General features: G+C 43.7%; 1 protein-coding gene across 2 annotated transcripts in view; it reads right to left on the bottom strand.

Annotated features, from left to right (window-relative positions):
- NGEF (neuronal guanine nucleotide exchange factor) overlaps nucleotides 1–23,020 on the bottom strand; it is a 48,562-nt gene that overhangs the window by 14,216 nt on the left and 11,326 nt on the right. The window contains exons 4-10 of one of the 2 annotated variants that reach the window (XM_050978180.1): nucleotides 19,785–19,899; nucleotides 11,260–11,430; nucleotides 10,105–10,290; nucleotides 9,891–9,988; nucleotides 5,055–5,329; nucleotides 524–684; nucleotides 232–384 (exon numbers count right to left, since the gene is read on the bottom strand). In XM_050978180.1, coding sequence (XP_050834137.1) covers nucleotides 232–384; nucleotides 524–684; nucleotides 5,055–5,329; nucleotides 9,891–9,988; nucleotides 10,105–10,290; nucleotides 11,260–11,430; nucleotides 19,785–19,899 — 1,159 coding nt within the window. The remainder of the gene's footprint in view (nucleotides 1–231; nucleotides 385–523; nucleotides 685–5,054; nucleotides 5,330–9,890; nucleotides 9,989–10,104; nucleotides 10,291–11,259; nucleotides 11,431–19,784; nucleotides 19,900–23,020) is intronic. The other variant, XM_030227257.2, reaches the window with a different exon arrangement.

Here is a 23,020-nt window from a genome sequence, read left to right as displayed (position 1 = left end):
TCCTGCAATTGAGAAATGCTGGCTTTGAATTTACTTGCCAGGTTACCTGCATCAACCAATCCTTACTATATAGCCTTTAACTGTGTTTTCTGTTTACAGATGCAGTGAGAAATCATTGGGAAACCCCATTTCTGTGCTATCTAGCCTTTTCTCATAAATACCAAAATTACAGCTAAATCTGTGGCCTGTACAATTTTGCAAAATAGTGCAGCAACAAGCACTAGAACTCACAGAAGCTGCTTGTAGGTTCTCTCCTGGTAGGTCTGGTTGGAGACATAGGTGATGTACACAGAGAAGTGATTAACTGTGTGCTGGTAGACAATATCACACACGTCCGAGATCACAATGTTCTCTTCCACTCGCTGCTCAAGGTCCAACAGGAAGCTAAATGAAAAAGTCAGCACCCATATTAATGCGACCTATCTGTCCCAGGCAGTTCCCAGGAGAAGTCAGCTCCTCCGTCCCTCTACAACTGCAGCTACCTAAAGCTGCTGCTTTCAGTGCCACTCAGCAACCAACTTACCGCTCGCTGACAGCCATGACGTCCAGCACGTTGGAGAAGAGGATGTGTGCCTCAGACTGGTGTAAGATCTTTTTCAGACGCTCATTCTCCATGAAGTGAGACACCAGCAGATTCAGACTCTTGTAATATGATGCTTCAGAAGTAACCAGCTCAAACATGGCCTGGGGGAAAATCCCAAAGAAGGAAGTCAGCAGAGAGGAACACCAGGCATTAATGAGAACATCTCATTAATGTTCTTCTTCTATTTCTACAGAGAGGAACACCGGGCAATAATGAGAACATCTGTGCTGCACAGCCAGGGACCTTGCACCCACCCTGCAGGCCCAGGCTGCAGGGAGACGTAAGCCCACTGTTCATTTGCCACATGTTTTGTGAGGAGACAGTGAGTTAGTTGGGGAAGTCTTCTTCCCACAACCACCAGCCCTGACCTAGAGGAAATACAGCAGTTACTGTCCAAGTGAGACTCCCTGGTCAGCCCTGGCCATACGCTTTTCTGCCCCAATTCACAACAGAACAGGACAAGATACAGTAGTGCCTAACTACTACTAGAAATCATAAATAATCTCCAAATTTCAGCCTTTGCTTATCCTGTTAGAAGAGAAAACCCTGGAGCAAAGCCTGGTTTCCTCAGGCCAAGGATGTGGTCTGTGGAAGCAGAAAGGCAAATTGATGGTTTCATTCAGAGATAAAAATCAGTTTAATGAGATGTAGATATAAAGTCTTCTACCTACTGCAAGTGCTGCAGGGACATTCCACTATTACCTCTCAGAGATCCCTGACTCTGGGGGAGTATATCTTGTCTCTGTTCAGAGGCAGATACAAAAGGTGTTTATTTACACAACTACTGAATCCATTAGTTGAAGTAAGATTAACTGAAGATTCTCACAGAGGTTCAACACAATGTTAAGATCCTTCAGGCATCTCTTGATGGAGTACCTTGGGTTCCTTGTCCTGGGGCCTATGGCCCATGCTGCCACTACTAAGAGAGGCAGTTGGTAGTTCAATGTAAGTTTTGCTTCCTTGAACCTAAAGCTGCTTCAATGCTCCCCTTGTTCCTAGAGCTCTTCTGTTGCACCCTGCTGAGGGGGGAGCTGGCCAGGCAGTGTGGGTGTCAGTCCCTGAGCTCTGCTGGTTCTCAGTGGCTGCTGGGGCACAGCTAAAGTTGAGGAGCCACAGGTACATGCAGTGGTGTTTGTGATGTGTACATAGAGAAATATACCCTAAATCAGCTGGGGGATCTGTATTGTGGCTTGGTTGTTGTCTGTTTTTCCTCTCTAAAGAAATTATTTGGAGTTTTCCACTGATCAGTTTTTGTTCTTTTCCTGGAAATATCACTGTGCATCACATAAGAACTTGAGGTAGAGACCTGGGTTGTGTCCCTGACACTGTGCTGCAGTCCAAGACCTGCGTGAATGGGTTCAGCAGGAGTGACTGTTACTCAATCCAGAGATGCTAAATTAGCAGTTAGTTGAAGTGACATTTCAGCTCTTTACAGGGTTGGCAGCCCAGGAAATGTTCCCAGTGGGCACCTAAGTCCAACAAGTGGTTTCCTGCACCAGAGGAGGAGATTGTGGCTGCACAGCCCCCGGAAGGGAGACAGAGCAAAGGGTGTCCATACAGATGAACTTAGGCAGTGACCATGGAACAGACAGTGTTTAAGAAATAAGAGGACACTGGATTTTTTTTCAAGGCCAGATTCCTTTTCTCCTATTGAGAAAAGTGGAGGAGTATCAGCTCAGCTTCTCCCAGAAGCTTTACACAGGCACTGGATGAACCTGTGAGAGAACCTCTCTCTTTCTGCATGACTGGCTTAGTCCTAAATGTAACTTTTACAGCTTTAACTGTACCTTTTTATTTGATAAATGAGATAGGTGGAAATAGAGAAAGATATACAGATGTGTTAGGATAGCTGTCCCTTCCAGGTATCCTGGAGATTGACACCTCCAATCATTTTGCACTGCAGCTTTCCAGACACTCCAAGTCAGGATTTTTTTCTGCCAAGTCTGACTGTAGAATTTGTGTTTGCTGTTTGCTATAGTGGAGGGTGCCAGACCTGCAAGGGCAGGTCCAGAATGCAGGCTATACTAAAGAAATAATGAAATCCATAGTGATAATATCTGTCTTGTTTGTTCCAATGAGGACAATAAAAAAAATCATTTTCTATGACACTTTTCAAGCATCCACTGCCCTTCCAATCAAGTTTCTTGTTTTTATGCTTGAAAATTTTTTTTTTTAATCTTGCTTTGATAAGCTGCTCAGTAACTTTCCATCATTGCCACTAATGAACACCAGATTTCTCTTCCTGTTTTAGTCTCTTTCACTTAGAAGATTATTTCAGATAACCAACTTTTTCTCTGACTGTTTAAGCTCTGCTCTGTCACAGCTCTGGTGGTGTTCCCTTCCTCAGCTATGAAGCAGGATGTTCAAATTCTTTCCATTTGTGTGCCAGTATTTCTCCCTATGATCAAAATAATACCCTTGCTCCACCTTTCCTGGCTGAAGACATGCAAGCTTTTTTAGTCCCTGTGTTTACTACAGCTTTGAAGATAAAATGGGTCAGAAAATACAGTTTTGTCCTTAAGATATTTACTCCAGAATTTCTGCTGTCCTGTACTTCAGGAAAACTTCTCCAATTCTCCTTTATGAAGCTGAACATTTTACACTTACTAAGTTAAGCCCTCATGTACAGTTCACTCTCACAGTTCACATCCAACATGAATAGAGTTCCAGAACTGCAGGAGCAAGTAGTGCTTGCTTACAGCAAAGCTGAATTCAACATCATCTCTTCAATACCTTCAGTGACTTCTCTAGCCCTCCTTGTTTTCTGACCTTGATTCTCCTCATAAAGCAAATTCTCCACTCTATCTGTTCAATGTTCAGCCAATTTCACAGCTTTCTGGTTTAGAGCAATTTTATAATCTCTTAGTGTGCTAATCCCAGGACAAGCAGGAAGAAAATTTCAGGTCTGATAAACTAACAGTGGAGAAGGCACAGCACTTCTTTATGACAGCACTGTCCCATTCTCCAACTGCTTTATTTCTCTGGTTATTTTAACAGAAAGAAGAAAATTGAGCACATTTAATATTGGGGTTCAGCAGCACCAAGATTTTTTTCCCAAAAACCCATGCAGGTAACAAATGTAACTTAACAGAAATGACAAATTTTGAAATCTATAATGTACACTTTTAAGCAAAATATTTCTCCATAAAAATTCTTCAATTTGAAGCAAAAATAAAAAAAAAGCCTGTAATTTTTCAGATGCCAGACTGTGTTTGTAATGCTGGCACTTGGAAGTACTGTGTTTTGCCAGGTAAACAGAACAAATCCAAATAACCAGTGCAGAAGAACACAGAGAAACAACAAATAATTTCATTTACCTTCAGCCCTAACCCTGATACACTAACAGCCTGTGCTTGCTAGCCCAAATTACTGTATATAAACATCAGTCTGCTCCACTAAGGGTGTATATTACACAGCCCTTGGGGTGCACAAGATGAACCTTTCCAGTGTGACAGTCAAGTTCCAGCCCTAGCCGGCACTGGCACTGTGTGCACAAGGTGCTCATCAGTGTGGATTATGGAAACTGATGAGCTTAGGAGGGACTGCTTACACCCAGAGATGTTCTTCAGCACTTTGGGTACAATCCCATGAGCCAGGGCTAAGCAGATACGCTGCCACACCCATCCCTCCATCTCATCAGAAGCAATCCTGGTGCAGGAGTACAGCTAGACTTGTGGGACAGAGCAGTGTACCACAATGCAAACCACACATTTACAGGGTTTGCCCTCTCCACTGCTGGCTATAAATGCAGTGCTATGCAGTGACAAAGAACACTCACACTCTCCATGATACCCAAAATAGCAACCAGTTGTAAATTGTGGTGCAACTGATGTTGTCATCACTTGTGACAGCTACCCCCACCTACTCCTTTCAGTATAGTCCTTCAAGTCACAGCACATGGCTTTAAAATAGTGATGCCACTGCACTGTATAGCTAAATGCAAATATACCTGTCATTATTTTTTTACTGTTTGCAATAGACTCCAGGTAACAACAATTAAATATAAGGACGTTTATCAATCTCTATCTCTTCTATTTCTACTGTGTCAACATATTCAAAACCTTACAGTTAATGGTTGAATTCTTCTAAGATTTCTGGTGGAAAGTTATGCGTCCTGATAGTTACTTTGGAAAAGGATTAATGTGCACTGGAACCAATGGCTCTTTTGTAAAAACTTCCTAAATATCCCTCTTCCTTTGTAAATTGCTTCTAACACTGAATCAGAAAAGGGGAAAGAAGTTCTCTTTGCTACAGAAACATCCAGAAGCAGTAGCATACAGAACAATGTCTGCAGTTTCACAATAAACAGTGAGTGGTGTGCTAACCAGTGCAACTCAGAAAGTACTCAGCAGGGCAAGGCTTATCTCTGACTGCTGAGAAGCTTTTAGTTTTTAAATCATTTGGCCTAATTCAATCTTCATTTTTTAAGCAGAAACACAGTTAACAAATATTCTTAATATTCCTTCATTACCTCCTGCAGCTTGATCTCATCTGGTTGGAGAATGCTGAGGACACCACTGTTCTGGACCTCAGGAAGATCCTGCCATAAGTTGAACCTGGAGTTGGAATTTCTCAGCAAGTTAATTTGTGGTGGAGCTTTGTTTTCACTTGTACTTGTGGATTCTGCTTCAGATGGAGTTTCCTCACTGGGTGAAGTCTCCTCAGGGTCTGTCTGTGAATCTTGCAATCGCCTGGTTTCAATCTCCTCACGCGTGGATTTATCTCGGTATTCCTGGTACAAGAGCCCTAGGAAGGAACATAGCAGGTCTGAGAGGTTAAAACTGAACGAGATAGTAGAAAAGTATTGTGGGAAAGGACAATTGCTTTGCTTTAGCTCACCTCAGCAGAGGTGAGAGATGTCCCTTCCATGCAGAGTGAAAAGCCTGTTATGGTATTCCTACTTCAGCCAGAAGTGGAAACTATAAATTGAAGGCCTTTTCTAAATCTAAAGTGTTGTTAAAAATCTGTTCTCATAAAGCATTTAGTAACACAGTCAGATGAATCCATGATCACTCAGAAGACATAAAAGAACCGATTTGTCAGGCTTTTAAATGTCTCTTAAACCTTGATTTTCTCTATTACTATGTTACAAGTTATATAGGTTGATGTCTATATTTAAGTGTGTGTCTGGAAAAGTAATACTGCACACATTGAAATGACTTTAAAAGGAGCAATTTGATGGCCACAAAAATCCTTAATGAGGAAACACTGAGCTGCTGTTACTGGCTATTGGACAGGCGAAGCTTTGGGACAACTAGCTACAGTTACTAGGTCTGTTTTGATATGGACTTCATGATTAGCTTTGGACATGTTGCTTAATATCCTGAAGTTTTCCCTCTTAGTTTCTATGATGCTTGAAGATACAAAATTAATATCCAAAAGGTACCTATTTGCTGCAGCACTAAGGAACAGGCTCTGAGTTCATGCTATGGGGCAGCACATCAATGACACCAGGTGTCTTCTAAGGAGAAGATGAAATTGCGCTGGATATGCCTCCACTCTGATATCAACTGACAGCATGAAAAAGGTAGAAATCCTGAAGTTCACTGCCAATCTTTAGAACATCCTTTTTCTCTCTGAGGGTTTTCAAACTGTCCCATTTTTCTTTCTGAACCATCTGTAGGACCCAGAATTTTAATTGCTTGAATATAAAATGTAATTTAGAAGACATGTAAAGGCAGGAGAGTCTAAGCACACTGAGTCACTTTCCTCCCCTAATGAAATTGAAGAAGCACAATTTACATTATCTCCTTTGGTTTATACTTGAATTGCAGTGTAACATGAATGAATAAAGAGAAAAGCCTTTGATGTTAAAAAAAACATGCTAAATAATTTAATTTGTCTGAATCATTAGGGTTAAAATTTATCTGGTCACATGTATTCATGATATTTGATCTGACACTCTATGTGTAATAAGGTGGGAGACAATGGGATTAAAAGTTTGTCTAAGGTGGGCAGATATGTAGATGTTGCTGCCCATTAAATCTCGGGAGCTGTTTTAATGAGGCTCTGTACCAGTCAGTGCTAAAACTATATAGGAAATATGCTGGGGAAGGGCACAGGAATAAGCACAGCGTTACTGCAGTCTGCAAGTGTGTCCTGCTATCTGTTCTTCCTGGAAAGATGTTCAACACCAGATTAAAATAGCAGTAAGGGTAGCTGTGCCTAGGAAACCATAGAGTCTTCTGTTAGCTTCCTACACAGTACTGAGCAGAGGAGACTTCCCCTGAAGTTTTGCATGCTGCTGCCACTTATGTAATTTCTCTCTGCGTCAACTAGGTTTATATGGCTTTTCTAAGCATTTCAGGCTGTTTTTCACCATCAGGGAGGGTGCTGAGGATGTAGCAGGGTGGAAATGCTCCTGTAGGTATGTAGCAGAGAGCCTGCTAAATTGGAGCTGCTTTTGGTGGCACTCATCCATATGACCAGCCTGTGCTCGAGGGCTCTGGGTTCTTTTTGCCCCATAGAGAGCAGGACAAGCTGGGAAGCAACATCCTGCAGCAGCGTGGGCAGTGCTTGACTCAAGGGAAAACACACTGGGAAACTGAAGCGTAATCTATTTTACTCAAATTGGAGATAATTATACTTGCAGTGTTTGACTGCAGGTATACAGCCATGTTGTGCTGCTGGCTCTGCCTTGCAAGTCAGAGGATGCTTTGTGTAAGGGGGATTTAGGGACCCTCTTGCAAATCTGAAGAGCAGCCATTTTTAAAAGATCTACAAGACTATTTGTCTCTTGCTTTTAGGGAAATAAGACTAAGAGTCAGATAATGAAAGTTTGTTTTGTTTCCAGGTTCTCTGACTGAGCAGGTAAGAGCTATGGAGCTGTCAGTGGCAGGCAAAGCAAATACGGGCATGGAAAGATCTGACTGATGGAAAGCATCCACCATCAGAATTCAATTGGAAATGACAGCAAGAGAAACTGGTTGAAGCTCTAAGATAGCAATATGGGGAGAAAGCAGAAAGGTGGTACAGAAGAAAGACAAAAGACAGGTAGATGTGTAGGCAGAAGGGTAGGAAGAAATAAGGAGGGTGTGCTAGCAAGGATAAAAGATATCCCTGCTGTCTTGGTCCTAAGGGTCTAGCCATATGTTGGTAAAGAGGTTACAATGAAAAATTATGTAGATAAGAGAGAGGGAGAGAAGCTATGCCAAGGCCTTGTCAAAAAGGAACAGGAGATGATCACAACACAGGAGGGGTATCTGATGCAAGGTCAAGGAACAAGGTTTTGACATGTTGAAAGGAGACAACAATACATGCAGGAACTTACTGAATGTGTATAAAAAAAGCTGAGATCAATAGCTGAATGTGGCTCAGACAATATAATTATTTAGTAAATGTTTACATTTAGTAAGGGAGCAAGTACAAAATGTTAAGAGACCAGCATAAGCTCCCTTCATTGCTTAATGTCCCAGCTGTCCCTACTGTGACCTGGCTAACAGTTAACCCTGTGGTCAGAGCATAAGTTTGGTGTTATCTGTTGACTTAAGTGTTTAAGACTGATCTTCATAAGGCATACTTACATAATTTTTATAGTACGTAACAGACATTTCCCTTTTTGTTTATTCAATTTAATTTTGCTTTCACAGTCTCCCTTCCCAGCTCTCTTAAAACCTGGGAGGGGAATTGAAAAACTAGTTACTAATTGTGGAAATCCTTGCCTTAGAGAGTTAGCAGCGCTCTTAAAGTAAACGTTATTGCATTGAAAGCTGTGTAAAATCCCAGGAGGCACATAGAGGTTTTCTCTGAAATTCTCTGCTCTAGTTTCAGGCAAAGAGTCCACTAATGTCTCAAAAGCAGGAGGGAGGGAAGGAGTGAGTGAGCTCCAGGCATCTGATGTAACATCTCTGGTGGGGATAAACATAACACCTTAGATTGTCAAAACCCAGTCTCCTCCATAAAGGTGCAACAGATTTGCAGTTACACTGATGTGTGCAGAGTTTTGTACAGCTTCCCTCTGACACAACAGCACATAAAAATATATATGAAAATAGCAACTGGGTTGCTCTGAACTCCTGCAGGTTTTAGTATTTTTATCTCACCTCTGAGGTGCACAGTCCCAGTAAACTGACAGTGTTTTGACACAGCTTCCTTGGTAGGTTAGTATCTACACAGCCAAAACCAGGTTACAGATCTGGCAACACTCAGGCAAATTGTTCACCACTTTCCTCCAGGAGGCCCCAAACTCAGCTGCTTTGTCTGACAGATGCTAGCAGGCTGCTGGTTTCGCACCAGCCTCCTTCTCCAGCATTGTGCCAGAGGCTTCAGGTGTACCAAGAATCAGCCTGGCATGCCACAGCCTGACACCAAACAGCAGAGACAGCCTAAGAAGCCTTCTCATTTCTGCCAGGGAGGTTTGCATTGCTGCTTGTGAGAGTTATATATTCGATTTTCCCATGCTAAGTGCTGCATTCCTGCCCTCTAGATTCAAGTATGTTGATTCTATTTCCTGAAACTGAGCAGGAGTGTTTAAAAACAAAGCGTCTATATTCCCACCATAAAACCTGCCTCAGGATGGGATTTAGCTTTGCTGTTGATGAAATTCCTCTGAGGAATGTCACAATTCTGATGTGGGAAAGCAAGAAACAAGCTGTGGAGGTTCTCTCCCCATCCCACAACAGATAAAGATAAAAAAGAAAAGAAAATACCATAGGAGCAAATGCTTAACAGTCCTCTCCTCCATAGTCACCCAGATAACCACAACTTTGCCTTTTTAGAGACCACAAAGGATAAAATAACTTATTCTTGTGTTGAAAGTGCTATGCCAGTAGCTGTTACACTGAATAGATGCAGAACCTGGGGCGTACAATTAATGTCCAACGGGATGGGTGAAAAAAATACTTTAGTCTTATGCCTTCTGGAGTATGCAAAACTGTATTTTAGTAGAAAGTTTGGGGAAGTCTTAATGATTAATTGTTTTGTAATTACAAGAATAATCATTATTTATGAGCAAGGCTAGGCTGTTCTGCGATAGCATTAATCCACTGTCGGGCAACGTGCAAACCTGATGCCCCCAAAGACCTCAAAAAGCCACCGTAATGATGGTGAGGGAGTTCCCAGCAAGGATAGGGAGTTGGGGACCTGCAGCACAAGCCCTTACCCCGCCCTTAACTCCCCCCATCTGTGCACCGCTTGTCTTTAGCTCTGGGTTTGGGGGTTCAGGGGGCCGGCAGGTGCAGTCCGACCGGGCTGAGGGGCACCTCTAGGGGCTGCTGTGCCGCCGTCGGTGCGGGGAGCGGGAGAAGCGGCGAAGTTGTGTGAGGCCGCAGCGGCGGCCGGACATCCCGCGGCGGGCACGTCTCCTTACCGATGTGCTCTATAAGGTTCCTCCAGGAGTCGGCCGTCATGGGGTGTGCGGGCGCGGCCGTGCCGGCGGCAGGGGTCTCCTCAGCGGCGGGGGGGGCCCTGCGGAGAGGCGGAGGTGCCCTCAGAGCAGTGGCGGGACAGCAGCGGGAGAGCTGCCCCTACGCGCTCCCGCGCCTCCCGCCCTCAGCACCCGCCGCCCTCAGCACCCCTCTCACCTGCTGAGCTGTCCCGGCGAGCCGTCCTGGTCGAAGGCGCAGGCGGCGCTGAGGGCCGCGGCCAGTAGCTCCATGGCCGGTGGCGGCAGGCGGCTGCCCAGCAGCTCCGGCGGCAGCGGCGGCGGCGGTGCGGGGCTGGGGGAGCCCGGGCGGTTGCCACGGTAACGGGGGTAGGAAGGCAGCAGCCTGCACGGGAGGGAGAGGGGACTTGCAACCGCCCCCGGGGCGCCCCCGCAGCCCGCACCCACCCCGGCCCTCTGAGCCCCCAAGCTTCCTCAGAGCCTCTCTGGTCTCCTGAGTCTCTCCTCAGACACCCACTTCTCCCAAAGCGTCCCCATGGCTCTCCCCTAAAATCTCTAGACAGCCTTCTCAAATCCTCTCAGAGCCTCCCTCAGATTCTCCTCAAAGCCTTCCCACAGATTCTCCCCACAGAGATCCCCTCAGACCTTCCCGCGGGCTTCCACCAGCCTCTCAGAGACCCCTAGCCCGTTGCAGCCTCTCTGCTCGTTCCCATATTTCCTCCGAGGCTCCACAGAGTTCTGCCAAATGCCAGTGGAGCTCCCTCAGCTTTCCCCAAATCCCTCCCGAGACCCCTCGAAGCCCGGCAGTTCTGAGCTCCGGTTCCTCGCAGATCTCAGAGCTCCCGTCTGACCCCTGAGTTCCCGCAGAGCTTCTCAGAGCCCCCCCCCGCAAACCCTCTCAACGCCACCAAAATATTTTCCGAGCCCCCGCAGACCCTTCAGGTGTGGTGTCGTTCCCCTCCTCCTCAAGCTCCCCTCTCAGAGCCCCCCACCCCAGTCCCGGTACTCCTGCCCGCAGAGACCTCCTCACCCCCCGGTTCTCCTCCAGCGCAGGTCCCTCCTCCGCCGGGAGGCTGGCTCCCTCCTCCCCAAGGGCCCCGCCAAAAGGCAGCAATCCCTGCCCCAGAGGGCCCCCACCTTCACAGGCTTCCCTACCTCCATCCCCCCTCAGCTCCTGCAGAGGGGCTTCTTCCCTCGATGCAGTGAAGCCCTTTCCTCCGTTCGCTCCCTCCCTCCCCAGCAAGACACCCTCCCCCAGCGAGCACCCCCACACCCCGTCCCACTTCATGCCACAGCCCCTCTCTTCCATGCACGGCCACCCCACACCGGGAGGTGGTCCTGCCCCGGCACTGACCTCCCGTCCCTCAGCCCCGGGGCGCAGCGCTGCCCCCCATCCCCTGCACCTCTCTGCTTATGTGTGGATGGCGCCGGCTTTGAGGGAGGAAAGGGGGTGGCAGAGGGGGGTTCTCCTGAATTGCTTCCAGATCTGGTGCATATGGTGCATTTCTTCTCCAGGAGTGAAACCCTGAGATGGAGGAATGTAACTGGGAAACTCAGCCTAATCCCTCCTGCCGGGAAGCGCACTCTTGATTACCCCACAGGATTGGCTGCTATTCGCCTCTCCTTCTCCGGCAGGGCTTCGCACCCGCTCGGTCATTTCCCTCATCTCCCATTCCTTAGCGTCGCTACTTCCATAAGGATATATTCCCTCGTTTAGGAAGTAAGTATCTCAGTGCTCAGTAATCTATATCTCTCTTCGTTCAGGTAATTGTTTTTCTGCCTCAGGGATAAATTCTCTTGAGCTCTAGAGTACGGTTACATCCTTGCATCAGTTCAAATGCTTGTGGACAGGTTGAGTGCAGCTCTTCACCACACTGAAGGGTTAGTAACCCTCAGCAAAAAAAAAAAAAAGCCATCCTCACCATGTTGCAACTGAGGAGTTAACAGAGGAAAAATGCTCTGCTGATCCTTGTGCTTGCTCTCTCCCTGTTGCATAAATTACCATTATTTTTTCTGTATGTGATAAAATAATTTATGCAACAACATAAAATCCATGTGTTGGTCTGTATGTGTAAAATAGCTTCCTTTTTATCATTTTTATATTGGTTTTGCTATATGATATGTCAGGATACCTTTTAATCAGCACATGACAATACATCCAGAGGAACTCCTTCAGCTTATGTGAACTAGATCTAGATCTGGCACACAGGAGAGCTCAGTTGTTAAGTCATTAAGAAGCAGAATGGGAAAGGAAAACAGCTGGAAATGTCATTGAGGGCTCAGAGAGGGCTGCGAGTGTGGTCTTTGTGCAGTCCCAGTCCAGGAGGTCAGAAGAACCAGGAAATTGAAAGGAAATACCAGGGTGAGGGTGAGAGCTGGAGCCTGTGTTGTACTTACAGAGGAGGATGAGAGCCTGAGAGCTGTGGCTGACCTTGTCACTGGATAGATGGTCAGTATGCATCATCAGCCATTAAACACTGGGCATTAGGGGGACTGGGGCAGCCAGGTGTGTGTGGTGGTGGTCAAAAGTTTGTGGAAAGGATAAAGCAGCAGCAACTATCTGAAGCTCATTTTTTGGTGGCTTGCTGCCAGGGCAAGAATATTGTCAAGGGTTTTAGAGAGTGGGTAGGCTTTTAAAAAACTTCTTTCTTAGAAAAAGGGAGCCTCTAAATCTGGAAAATCAGATATGCTGTTTTCTATTTTCTCAAGGGAAGGAGCAAGAGCAGTGAGGAGTTCTCTCTAGTATGCAAAGTGAAATCAGTGTATAAGCTCTTAACTGACACTACTAGAATGAACGTATATCTAAATATAACTTTTGGATGTATTAACTAAAAAAAACAACCAACAAATCTTTCAGAAGTATGATTTAAGAGTTTAACAGATTCCTAACCCCTCACATTGCTTCACTCTCAAGGGTTAAATCTGTTTGAAATTGAAATTTCTTCTTAGAAAAATGTCTGGGTCATGTTATGAAAAACATTCAGAAATAGAAAGCATCTTCTTATGATCCTATAACTGGTAATTTGATCCTGCCTGTCTTCCCTTTTCTTTCACTTTTTCCAACATAATTTTACTTTTGGTCTGAGATGAAAACTTGAAAATATCACAGAAAGCAATAATGATAATAAACCCAGTGGAAGCTTTGAAGAGGTGAAACACCAGCTAGAAGTGAAATATCCCCGGTAGCCATGGCAGGCCCAGCTTCTGTTTCTGTGTCTCAGAGAGCTGTTACACTGCATGGCAATGACCAGTGCTACTTTTCCTTCCTTTAAAACTGTTTTTTTTTTTTTTAATTGTAATTTGATCTTTCAAATATGTTGTTCTTCCTTCCTTCCCAGTTTTATTCTTGTAACAGAGAATATCCATAAACAAAACAAGAAATACTGAGAAATACTTTTTCTCCCAACTGAGGTGACAGAGTGTTCCCAGTACTCATGGGACTGGAACAAAAAAATTATATATAGCAAGAAGGAGATATTTTTGTCCTACAAAATTTGCTGGGATTTTCTAAGTCTTGCTCTTCTGTTTGGGGACAAAACAGAAAGCTTTTAAAGTTTGACACAAAAAGGCAGGCAAACAAGTGATTCTGTCAGAGTGGTCTGGTGATTGTGATCTTCATGCTGGGAGTGGGGGATCCAGGTCAGAGTCAGAGATGTATTATTGCATCCCACATGTTACTGCTTGTTCCAGGGCAGGTCAGTCTCTTCCTGGAGCTGCTCTGCTTTCTCTGGTCACTCAGGTTCTTAAACATGCTAAATGCCCTATTCACAAGATACTACTTTAAGTCAGTCAGGACGGGACTATTTCTGTGAAGTAGAATGGCTATAAAATGCCTCCCTATTTCCACACTTGTTAGGATTTTGTATGTAATTTAAGCTGATATAGCTGCTCAATTCTATTTTTTTTTTCACTCAAATCCCCGAGGCAAATATCTACCTCTGCTTTTATGCCAGCACACACTCAAGCTTATCCCATTCATGGTAAGCAAGTTTGGGCAGCTAAACTCTTGGAAAATGATTCTCTTTTTTTGGTAGAACTAGATCTATGTGTGTATTGTCTCACTACAGAGTGAGCTCAAAGTGAGTGCCAACAGAGCAGAAGCGGCAGACGTGCAGATAGATGTCAAGACCATGGCAGCGCCACCCTGGATAATTTTTCACTGCTGTGAAATGGCAGGCTCAGGCCTGGTGAGGTTTCTACTCCACCTAATCTTAAACATGAGGTAGGAGTTTAGAGGAGGTGTACTTTTTTCTCTCACTGTAACAACAAGCAATTTGATCCAGAGCCTAAAGAGTTTTTCTGCAGTTACCAAAATCAGTACGAACTCATGATGACAAACCAGTTTTCTGACCACAATCCCTTTAATTAATCCTAAAATTCCTTGTCTAATTGTAGGGGGAAAGAAAGAATCTGACTACTAGAAGAAGATACATTAAAGCCCCATAATAATTCTCCTGCAGCACTGTAGAATGGGTGCTGTGTGACCTCTGTTCTTGTTGGTGACAGAAGCCATGCAATGACCCAACAGACCAAATCCCAATTTTTTTCTCTGGAACTCTTAGGGTCTGCAAGCATAAAGGCATTGGTAATGATCCCTGGTGGCCATGCTCTATTGACATGGAGCATGATCATGGTTCAGCTCCCTGTGGACAAAGGGAAGGGGGTTTGAGCTTGCATGTATTCTGAAAAGAAGGGTTTGTGTTGTTGCAGACTGTTTCCAGCTTCACTGTAATGCTGCTGGAAAAAGATTTGAAATACTGGCTGACCTGGTCCATGTTGTGTTAAAAATGTGATGATTGATGAGAGTTTATAATTAGTTTATTGCAATTATCTCATTTAAGTTGTGCTTGAGGGATGAATTCCCAATCTTTGTATTTTCAGGCTCTAGTAATTTTGAAAAATGAGTAATCATTTGAATTAAGATTTATTATATGTATTTCAAATCAAAGCAATCCTCAGAATAAAGCCATGCAAAGAGCTTGTTTTCAAGTGAAATTTAAATGCATTTTCTAAATGTTGTCTTACAGCAATTTTTAGAAATTATATCTCCTCTTCTAGAAACTAAAAAGAGAAGAGGCAGCCCAGCAGATCTTATTCATGAAAAATTCCCCAAACTCTTCTAGTCAGTGGGAGTTTCACACCATGAAAGGCCACAAGATGAGGTAAGAAGCTCTTTTCAAATCTGAGCTAACCAAATTATTGAGAAGTGTGAAGTTACTAATAGATTTGAATGTTATACCTAGTAAAGGACTTTTTCATACCTCAGTTTCATTCAGCTTCCCTCTGTTCATGTGTATATTTTAACAGTGATTTTGGTAATCAGTATGTCTGAGCACTTTCTGTTCCTGATTTTTGACTTTTTAATGGTAGACAGGCAGAAATTCTCGTCCCTAGTATTTTTAGATCCTAAAGCCTAGGAACATATCTGCTCTTCTGAGGCTCCTTAAGCTTTCATCAAAACACCTTACTTATATCTGTTGGCAGCCTTACCAATATCTAAAAATATTCAGAAATTCCGTTCCTGAGATCTTTATGTGCTTCTAACATTTAGATGCTCATAATCATCTTTTACTTACTGACCATCTACCAGAGACAAGGTTTTTTAATATATTTTAAAAATTAACAATTTATTAGACCTAGGAAAATATTATTGGATTCCTGTTCTCTCCTTCAAGAAGCTTTGCTTTCTGTTGATATGCAAAATGACATTTTGGGGTTGCAAGGGTTTTATCTTCTCCACACTCATGAAAATCCATAGAATTATAGGCCCTTTTCCACTGTCCACAATGTACAGAAAATTTAGACTTAGATTTTAATACCTAAAATTCCTGAGCTCCTGCCCATGGAGAGAATGTGTGTTGTGCTGAGGGCTGGGAGAATTCCTGATATTGTAGCTGTAAAAGCTGCCTGGTCCAGATCTAAGCAATATGAATAAAGGCCACTTCTGTGATCAGCATGATGAGAAATCCACTTGACTGAAAGACAGAAGGAGCAAGACTCAAGCATGGCGAGGAAGAGGTCTACTTCTAGACCAGGGGACTGCTATGAAGAGAGGAACTCACCCACAGCTGGGTGCTTCAGGAAATGGTGAATAGGAAAAGACCGTAAAATTTGGCACTGGAGCTAGGATGAGGGGTGAGTTACTAAGACTGTGTAAGGAGCCAAATGGTGAAAAGCCTGTGGACCAAAAGGACGCTGAGATATGAGCCACAGGTGGGAAAATGAGAAGAATGTGTCTGGTAAGTAGTAGGCTGAGGAAATTGTGTGGGAAATTACAAGTTGAAGCTGATAGAAAAGGAGTGAAACAAAGAGATTGATGGAGAACTTGGGGGTCAGGACTCGTCCAGATGAAGCAGATCACATTGGGAGACCTGCAGGGCAAAGCCTAGACCTTGCACAGTAATGGAAATATGAGTGGGCTGAAAAACCTGGCAAGCAGAGAATGGGTGGAATAGGTGGGCAGGCTGGCATTGGGATCTACATTGGCTATATGCTGGAAGGATGCTTTATTAGAATTGTGTATGTTATTGCTTGCTATTTTGTGTGATCCTGTGAAATATGAGATTTTCACAGTAATGACATTTTAATACCTTCAGTGGGTATTTTTACTGAAAACATATTGGTTTTTAAAATACTTCTCCCTGCAAATATGGTTGTTCTGAGACTTTTTAGGATGCGGATTTCACAAAAAGAGGGATAGGAAAAAAATCTATTTATCTACCTCTGAAAGAACAAAAATTTGTTGTAGAGCAACAAAATTTAAAGATTTGGTCAACAGGTGTTTGCACCAGCTATTCATGACTTCACCACTTGCAAATTGAAGCACCATTGGCAGCATAAAGAGGAGGTAACTTTAAGAAATATATTTCATACATAGAAGGAAATTTGCTCAAATATGGTATAAGTCCTTTTGCAATCCAGGCCCTGGACTCTCCAGAGGCTTTTCCTGCTCTTCTGGTTAAATCAGGCTATAAAAGCAGTGCCCTCTGCTGCCCAGGACCGAGAGTGCTGGGCTAAGGGATGCTAACCCAAACTCACATGAGCACCCTTCAGAGTGCTGTGCTATTTCACTTGTGTTCTGCTTCTCTCTAATACATGTGTTTGCAGGAATTCAAACAAACTAGATTTCCTCTTGCTGCCAGAGGTGACTATTTGTATTCATTGTTGTAGTACTTCCATACTTTGAGTTCAGATCAAATGTGATCAGAGGGTTTTTAGATGGTTTGTTGTTTATCTGAATTGGAGGTTTCATAAGCAGCATAAAGAAATAGTTTGTTCTGCACTGGTAGACCAATGGCCTCCATGAGCTTTGCAAAGTGAAATTTCACACTGCTTTTCTCTTCCAATGCATCTTCTGTGACAGCTTTCTATGATCTCTGCACAGCTGCTGCCACACTGGAGCTGGAAGGACTGATCCCAGCATTAAAGAGCAGCTTTTTGTGAGTGCAGCTCCTTCCAGGGCTTTGACTCTGGCTACTCTGGGAAGCAGAAGTTGTGCTAGAAACTCAGCACTGATATGGTCAGGGCAGGTCAGCCGAGTTGCTGGGAAGTGGCTTATCATTGTAGGGGTTTGGACCTTTGTACAATGGGCAAGACTGAGAGGAAGCCATGGAATGTTGTGGAGAGCTCTAGAGTGCTTAGGGGGAGCTGGAGATCATTAAGAGAAAGGTCATGGGGAAAAAATATCATTTGAGCATAGTTAGGCATAAAAACTCTCTTAGGAAGTATCTTATGGATGGCCCGTGGCCATCCAGAGTTTGGAACACAAGCAATAATGTTTGAGGACATCTTGTGTTCAGACATCAATGTTGTGAGATCAGTGAATTACTCTACTGTTCTTGGGGCTTTGAAAGACATGTAGATTCAAATCCAAATCCAATCTGTGTACAATGCAGATCACAATTCCTTTTCCTGAACTCTTCACTATGTTCCCCAGCTGTGTTTACTTCCTGCCCTGAATTATGTAGCATGGCTATATGTGAAATGACATCCTTGCCTGTGAAGACTCCATTTGTGTCAGACCTGCTGATTATCTTCATGCAAGGAGAAAGCATTGTGACTTCCCAGCCCTAGTACTTATATGGCTGCTGTAGGATGCTTCTGAATGTGAAGAGATGCAGCACTGTTGGCCTACTTGCCCTCAGGACTGTGGTGAGCCACTCCTGAGAATGTCATGGATCTTCCCAGTCCTGGTCAGAGGTGCCTGTCCTGTCTCTTCTGCAGAACTGCTAGTTTCTGCTTTCAGAAGAATGGTCAGCTGGCAGGCACCAGATTTATTCTTCTGGGGAGAAATTAAATGTTTTTCTTGAGACCAGCAATAATATTTTAAATGTATTATCTGCACAATGGCCATTTTTTCCAAATAGAAGTGAAATACTATTGATTACTACAAATAATGGCTCTTTTTAGGCTCTTGCATGCTTTCCCATTGTAGATTTCTAGTGGTTCTCCTATAAATTACAACTGATCCTTTGGAGAAGGAAGGAGGACATGGGTTGAATTTGAGCTGGAACTTGGGTCTCATTCTCTGTTAAATTTCTGTGCTCAATTTCAAGAGATGCCACTCAGCAGGACTGCCTGCTTTTAGCAGACACATGACTTAGAGCTTGTACTGACCTGACAGGTTCTGTGCACAGCAGCATCTTTGATACAACAAACTCCTAGCACAGGCTCATTGTTTCCAGCTCCAGGGAGAATCGAAATTGCACATTTCAGAGCTGTCTAAGTGCCAGTGTCAGGATGTCAGACTGACAGTGATGATTATGCCCCAAGGAAAGGAAGACATATAGGTTTGACATTGCAGCAGACTGTGGCTGTCTTGTTTCATATGCTCAGTTTACGGCCAAGGGGCAATCAATTTTAGCCAAGACAATTAATTTATTTAAATCCAACTTGACATTTGGCTAAAATTGTTCTGTTGGAGTCCTCTCCACAAGGAGAGGTGCCTGGGAAAACACTCTGTATTACCCCAACACAGCTGGTCTCAGTAATTAGGACCAGATGGTGCTGCAGGATGCATGCATCCTTAGTGGACAAGTGCTTACTGCTTCCAGCTTGATCTAGAGTACAAGGAGGGACTATCTCACAGTTGTACACACAGGCGGTGAGTAATTAGGGAATGAGTTTGGGAGAAAACCTCAGTTATATTTGAAAATGTAGGGATAGGTAGCTGCTCCTTTCTCTGCCTGGCTGCAGTGGCAAGAGAGCAGGAGTGAGGGCAGATTTATGGGATGTATGTAAATTTCTGAGTTATGGGACCAGGATCTTCTGCTGGACCTTTGTTGTTGAGGGATTTAAGCCAAAAAAGACTATCTCACTGAAAGCCTGTGTTGCTTATCAGTTCTTTAAAGTGAAAAGCAAACAAAAAGTCTGGACATTTTAGAAAAAAATCTTTGTAGCTACTTCAGCTATAAAATCCCGTTTTCCATGCAGGATTGTGTAACAGGCTTCCGAAGAGCTCTCTATGAAGGCTGAGAAAGGGATTACCCTGATGCTGGGATGTTCCATAACTAAATCCCCACAGGATTTCCTTATTCTCAAGAAACTGCTTAAGGCAGTCTGCCCAGTTTGCTAACACTGCTGGGTGATCCTGCATCACATTCCCCTTTTTTCCATCTTCCCCACTGTCTTCTTGTTCAACCTCTTCTCTTCACTGTCTTCCTCAAACCCACATTGACAAGACCCTTTTACCACCATGCTAATACTCTGTTATAGAAGTCATTAAGACTGAAAGCAGCACCACAAGTCAAGGTGAGAAGGCATGGATCAGAGCTATATCTTAGTCTAGCTGTCCTTCCCAAAAGAAGCATTCTCACTCTGACACCACTGACTAGTTTTCAGGGAAGGCATGGGGAATACCCTGCATGGGAACCTCCTTACCTTTGGATCAATAATTCATCTAATGTTGTTGGATCAGAGTTTGCTGGAGATGGTGATCCCTTATGTGGTAAAACATTCAGAGGCTCTTTGATGGGCTCACAGTTTTTGAGGGAACCTGTGATATAAGAGAAAGCCAAGAGGGTGTTAAAACAGTAATTTTCCTAATTTACCTTAACTGTACGTAGTGGTTTGCTGATACCAAAGGCAACAGGAAAACCACAAGACACAAAGGTGGTTACATTTTAGCTTTGATTTTCAAACAAGATTGAAGTGTCATCTGCTTGTATAATGCAAATGCAGCTGAGAAAAGGTGAAGTTGGATTTATGGCACCAGTTCTTACGTACAGGAGTAGCCCTCTCACAATGCAGGCTGGGTCCCAACGTGAGTGATTCTCAGTGAAATTATTTAGGCAGAAAATGTTCAGCTGCGTGTGCCTGTGCATGCAAATATTTTGTTTGCCAAATCAAAGCTTCATTACTGCTCTGCTTTACTGCATCTGCATTCTGAAAATGTTCAGTTTACTAGATGAATCAAGGTTAGATTTGGTGAGAGAGGAGCTTTACTTTTAATTACTTCTCCAATTTCCCTCAGATGAACCACTGATCCTTTTACAGGGAGTCAAAGTTGCATTAAGTCCAAGGCTTACTATTGCAATAGTTGGCAGGAGAGGATGCATCTCACTTTTCAAATGAAATCTCCCATTGTTTGAGGCTTGTTGATAAATGGCCTTGCTGTTTTTCATTAGAAATATTTTGGTCTAAGTCATAATTCTGTTTGTCTTTCACACTGATGATAGCACAGTCAGGTCAGTGCTCTGACTGAAGCAGGGCTCTGATGCACCTTTTAAATAAATTCTCAGAGGAAAGGGATGACATCCAGAGTTTTAAAACTTCCTAAAATAGAACCAAGGCCTTATGAAACAGTAGTTTGCATTATTTGCTTTGAATAGTTTAAACACTTTATCCTTCTGTCAAAGAAGATTGCTTGAAAAAACCAAAACAACCCAACAATTCTTTTTCCAGTTAAAGAAAAGCATCTATTATGATTTACAGCTCCTAGGCTATAAAGCCAAAGCTGGGCTGGTGCAAAGGGTGCTTATATGGAAGCCTTCCCTGAGTTGCATTTAGATAATTTAAAATGTTTTTTTGGTGATCTCATTTCTTGAGTCTTTATTTTTCTTATTTTGTATCCTACTCTGTCTTTTCTGTCTCTTCCTGTCTTCTTGCCTTCCCCTCTCCTGCCCTCCAGTTGTTCCCTAAGCAAAATGAGAATAGGTTAACATTTGAGCTTGAGTCACATTCTTGGATAGCTGCTGTTCAAATGGGTTGGAAGGCTATATAAAATAGCTCACCCATCCCTTGCTTCCATGCATGCCAGCAAATGCTGTCAGAAGTTCAAAGGAGGCTGGTTTAGAAGCACCCACTGTCCAGTTTCAGGAGGGGGAATGGATTCAGGGAAGTAAAGAGGGAGAACAGCAATGCTGCTTACACAATCCTAGCTGAATTTAAAGGCTGTAGCTCTGAGGAGCACTTGCTACAGTTGCCTTGGAGAAAGAACTATTGCTTCTAGCCCTGGTCTTGCTGTACAGGCTGGAGAAGAGACACGGTCTCCAGTGTGGCTTGCTGAACAATTGCAGGCATGGAAGGAAAGAAAAGCACTGTTTGGAACCAGTCCTGTTTCAGTAGTGGTAATACAGGGAGGGGAGTGGCAGGGAAGCACAGGTCAGTGGATGCTCTAATGAGTTGCTAAGAGAGAAGCCCTTCTCTTAGCTTGTCCTTTCTCAATGACACTGGCTAAGACATAAGGGATGTCCTCCTCTGCCAATGTCCTGATGCCATGATGTCCATGAAGAAGGTGAGTCTTTCTGTGCCAGAAAGATCACAGCCAGCTGCAGATCACAGGGGTGAGGACCTCCTCAGCAGCTGTGGGGACACTGTGACACCCAGGAACAGGAGGGAGAGCGGGTCTGTGCTGTGCTAGCTCTGCAGCAGTGCTCTGGGAGGCGGGGAGAGGATGGCTCTGCTCTAGTCCTGTCTTGCACCCACAGGGCGGAGAGCAGCTCTGCTCTGGCGTAGGCAACAGTCAGTTTATCCACAAACTTAATTGCAACAGTAGCAGAATATTAAATAGGAGCCCTTTGCTGCTGTCTGCTTGGAAACTTGGAGAAAGAAAGGAATTTTCCTTCTGTCCATGCCACAGGGTTGAATGGTCCTTTATACTGAAATAGCATGGCTCCCTTGGTGAGGCAGACATGACACACCTATTTTCTTGGGGACATTTCCCACACCCCTTTTATTTGGGGGATAGAGGATGTCTGTTCTTTTTTTTCTTAAGGAACTTGATCTACTTTCAGGAGCTGAAGAGGTAGCTTTACTGCTACATAACAAAGCAATAGCTTTCAGTGGTTTGCACAGCAATGGAACATTAGGAACATCATCTTGATTCATGCAGCTATCCAAAGTTCATAGTCCAGAGTACTGATTCTGTTAGATTATAACCTGAAAATAGGATAAGGTAACTTTGCTGTGAAGGAGTTTTAAAATTCAGTTTCTCAAAGCAACTGGGAGATGGAAGCAAACGGCAATTTCTATGTTCCCAGTTCCAGGTCTCTCATTTCGGACTTAGATTAAAACCACTTAAATTTCCTTCATGCAGCCCTGTTTCCAGTGCTTCTCAGTATATTGAAGTAGCTAATTTCTTGGCACTCTCTTCATTTCTCCTATCTTTCCCTTGCTTCTTTCACAGACAGCTGCTCAGACAAGGTTCCAGCTCTGGCACCTAAAAGATGCCTGGTTCCAGCCTGGCCTTGCACTAATGCTCTTTACTATTCATACTCAGGGAAAGCCAACTCATTCCTTTTTTACTGAAGCCATGGCTGGATGCATGTATGTTCTGGATGGTGCTCTTGTTATTTCAGCCTCCTTGTTTAAAGGGAGCCTAGGTGTTTCTTACAGCTCTCTTCAGTGCAAAGTAGCAGTAAGTGCACTTTCACAGAAGACTTGTTCGTCCCTCAGAAGGAACCATTGCAATTTCCTTGTATTTTGCTCACTGTTTTCTGTACTTTTGAACATTCATTTCTGCATGCTAAAGTCACTGCTTCATTGACAGCTTCATGTCTTTTTCTAAGTTATTTTTCTCTTACAGAGCAGAGGGGTGGCAGTGCAGAGTCCCACATATGTTTAGATTCTCTGTCATGAAATGTCTTTAAGCATCCAACCATTTTACATTTCCAAGC

Source organism: Serinus canaria, chromosome 9 (assembly GCF_022539315.1).
Source record: "Serinus canaria isolate serCan28SL12 chromosome 9, serCan2020, whole genome shotgun sequence".
NCBI lineage: Eukaryota > Metazoa > Chordata > Aves > Passeriformes > Fringillidae > Serinus > Serinus canaria.
This window is presented reverse-complemented; position numbering and strand designations above follow the sequence as displayed.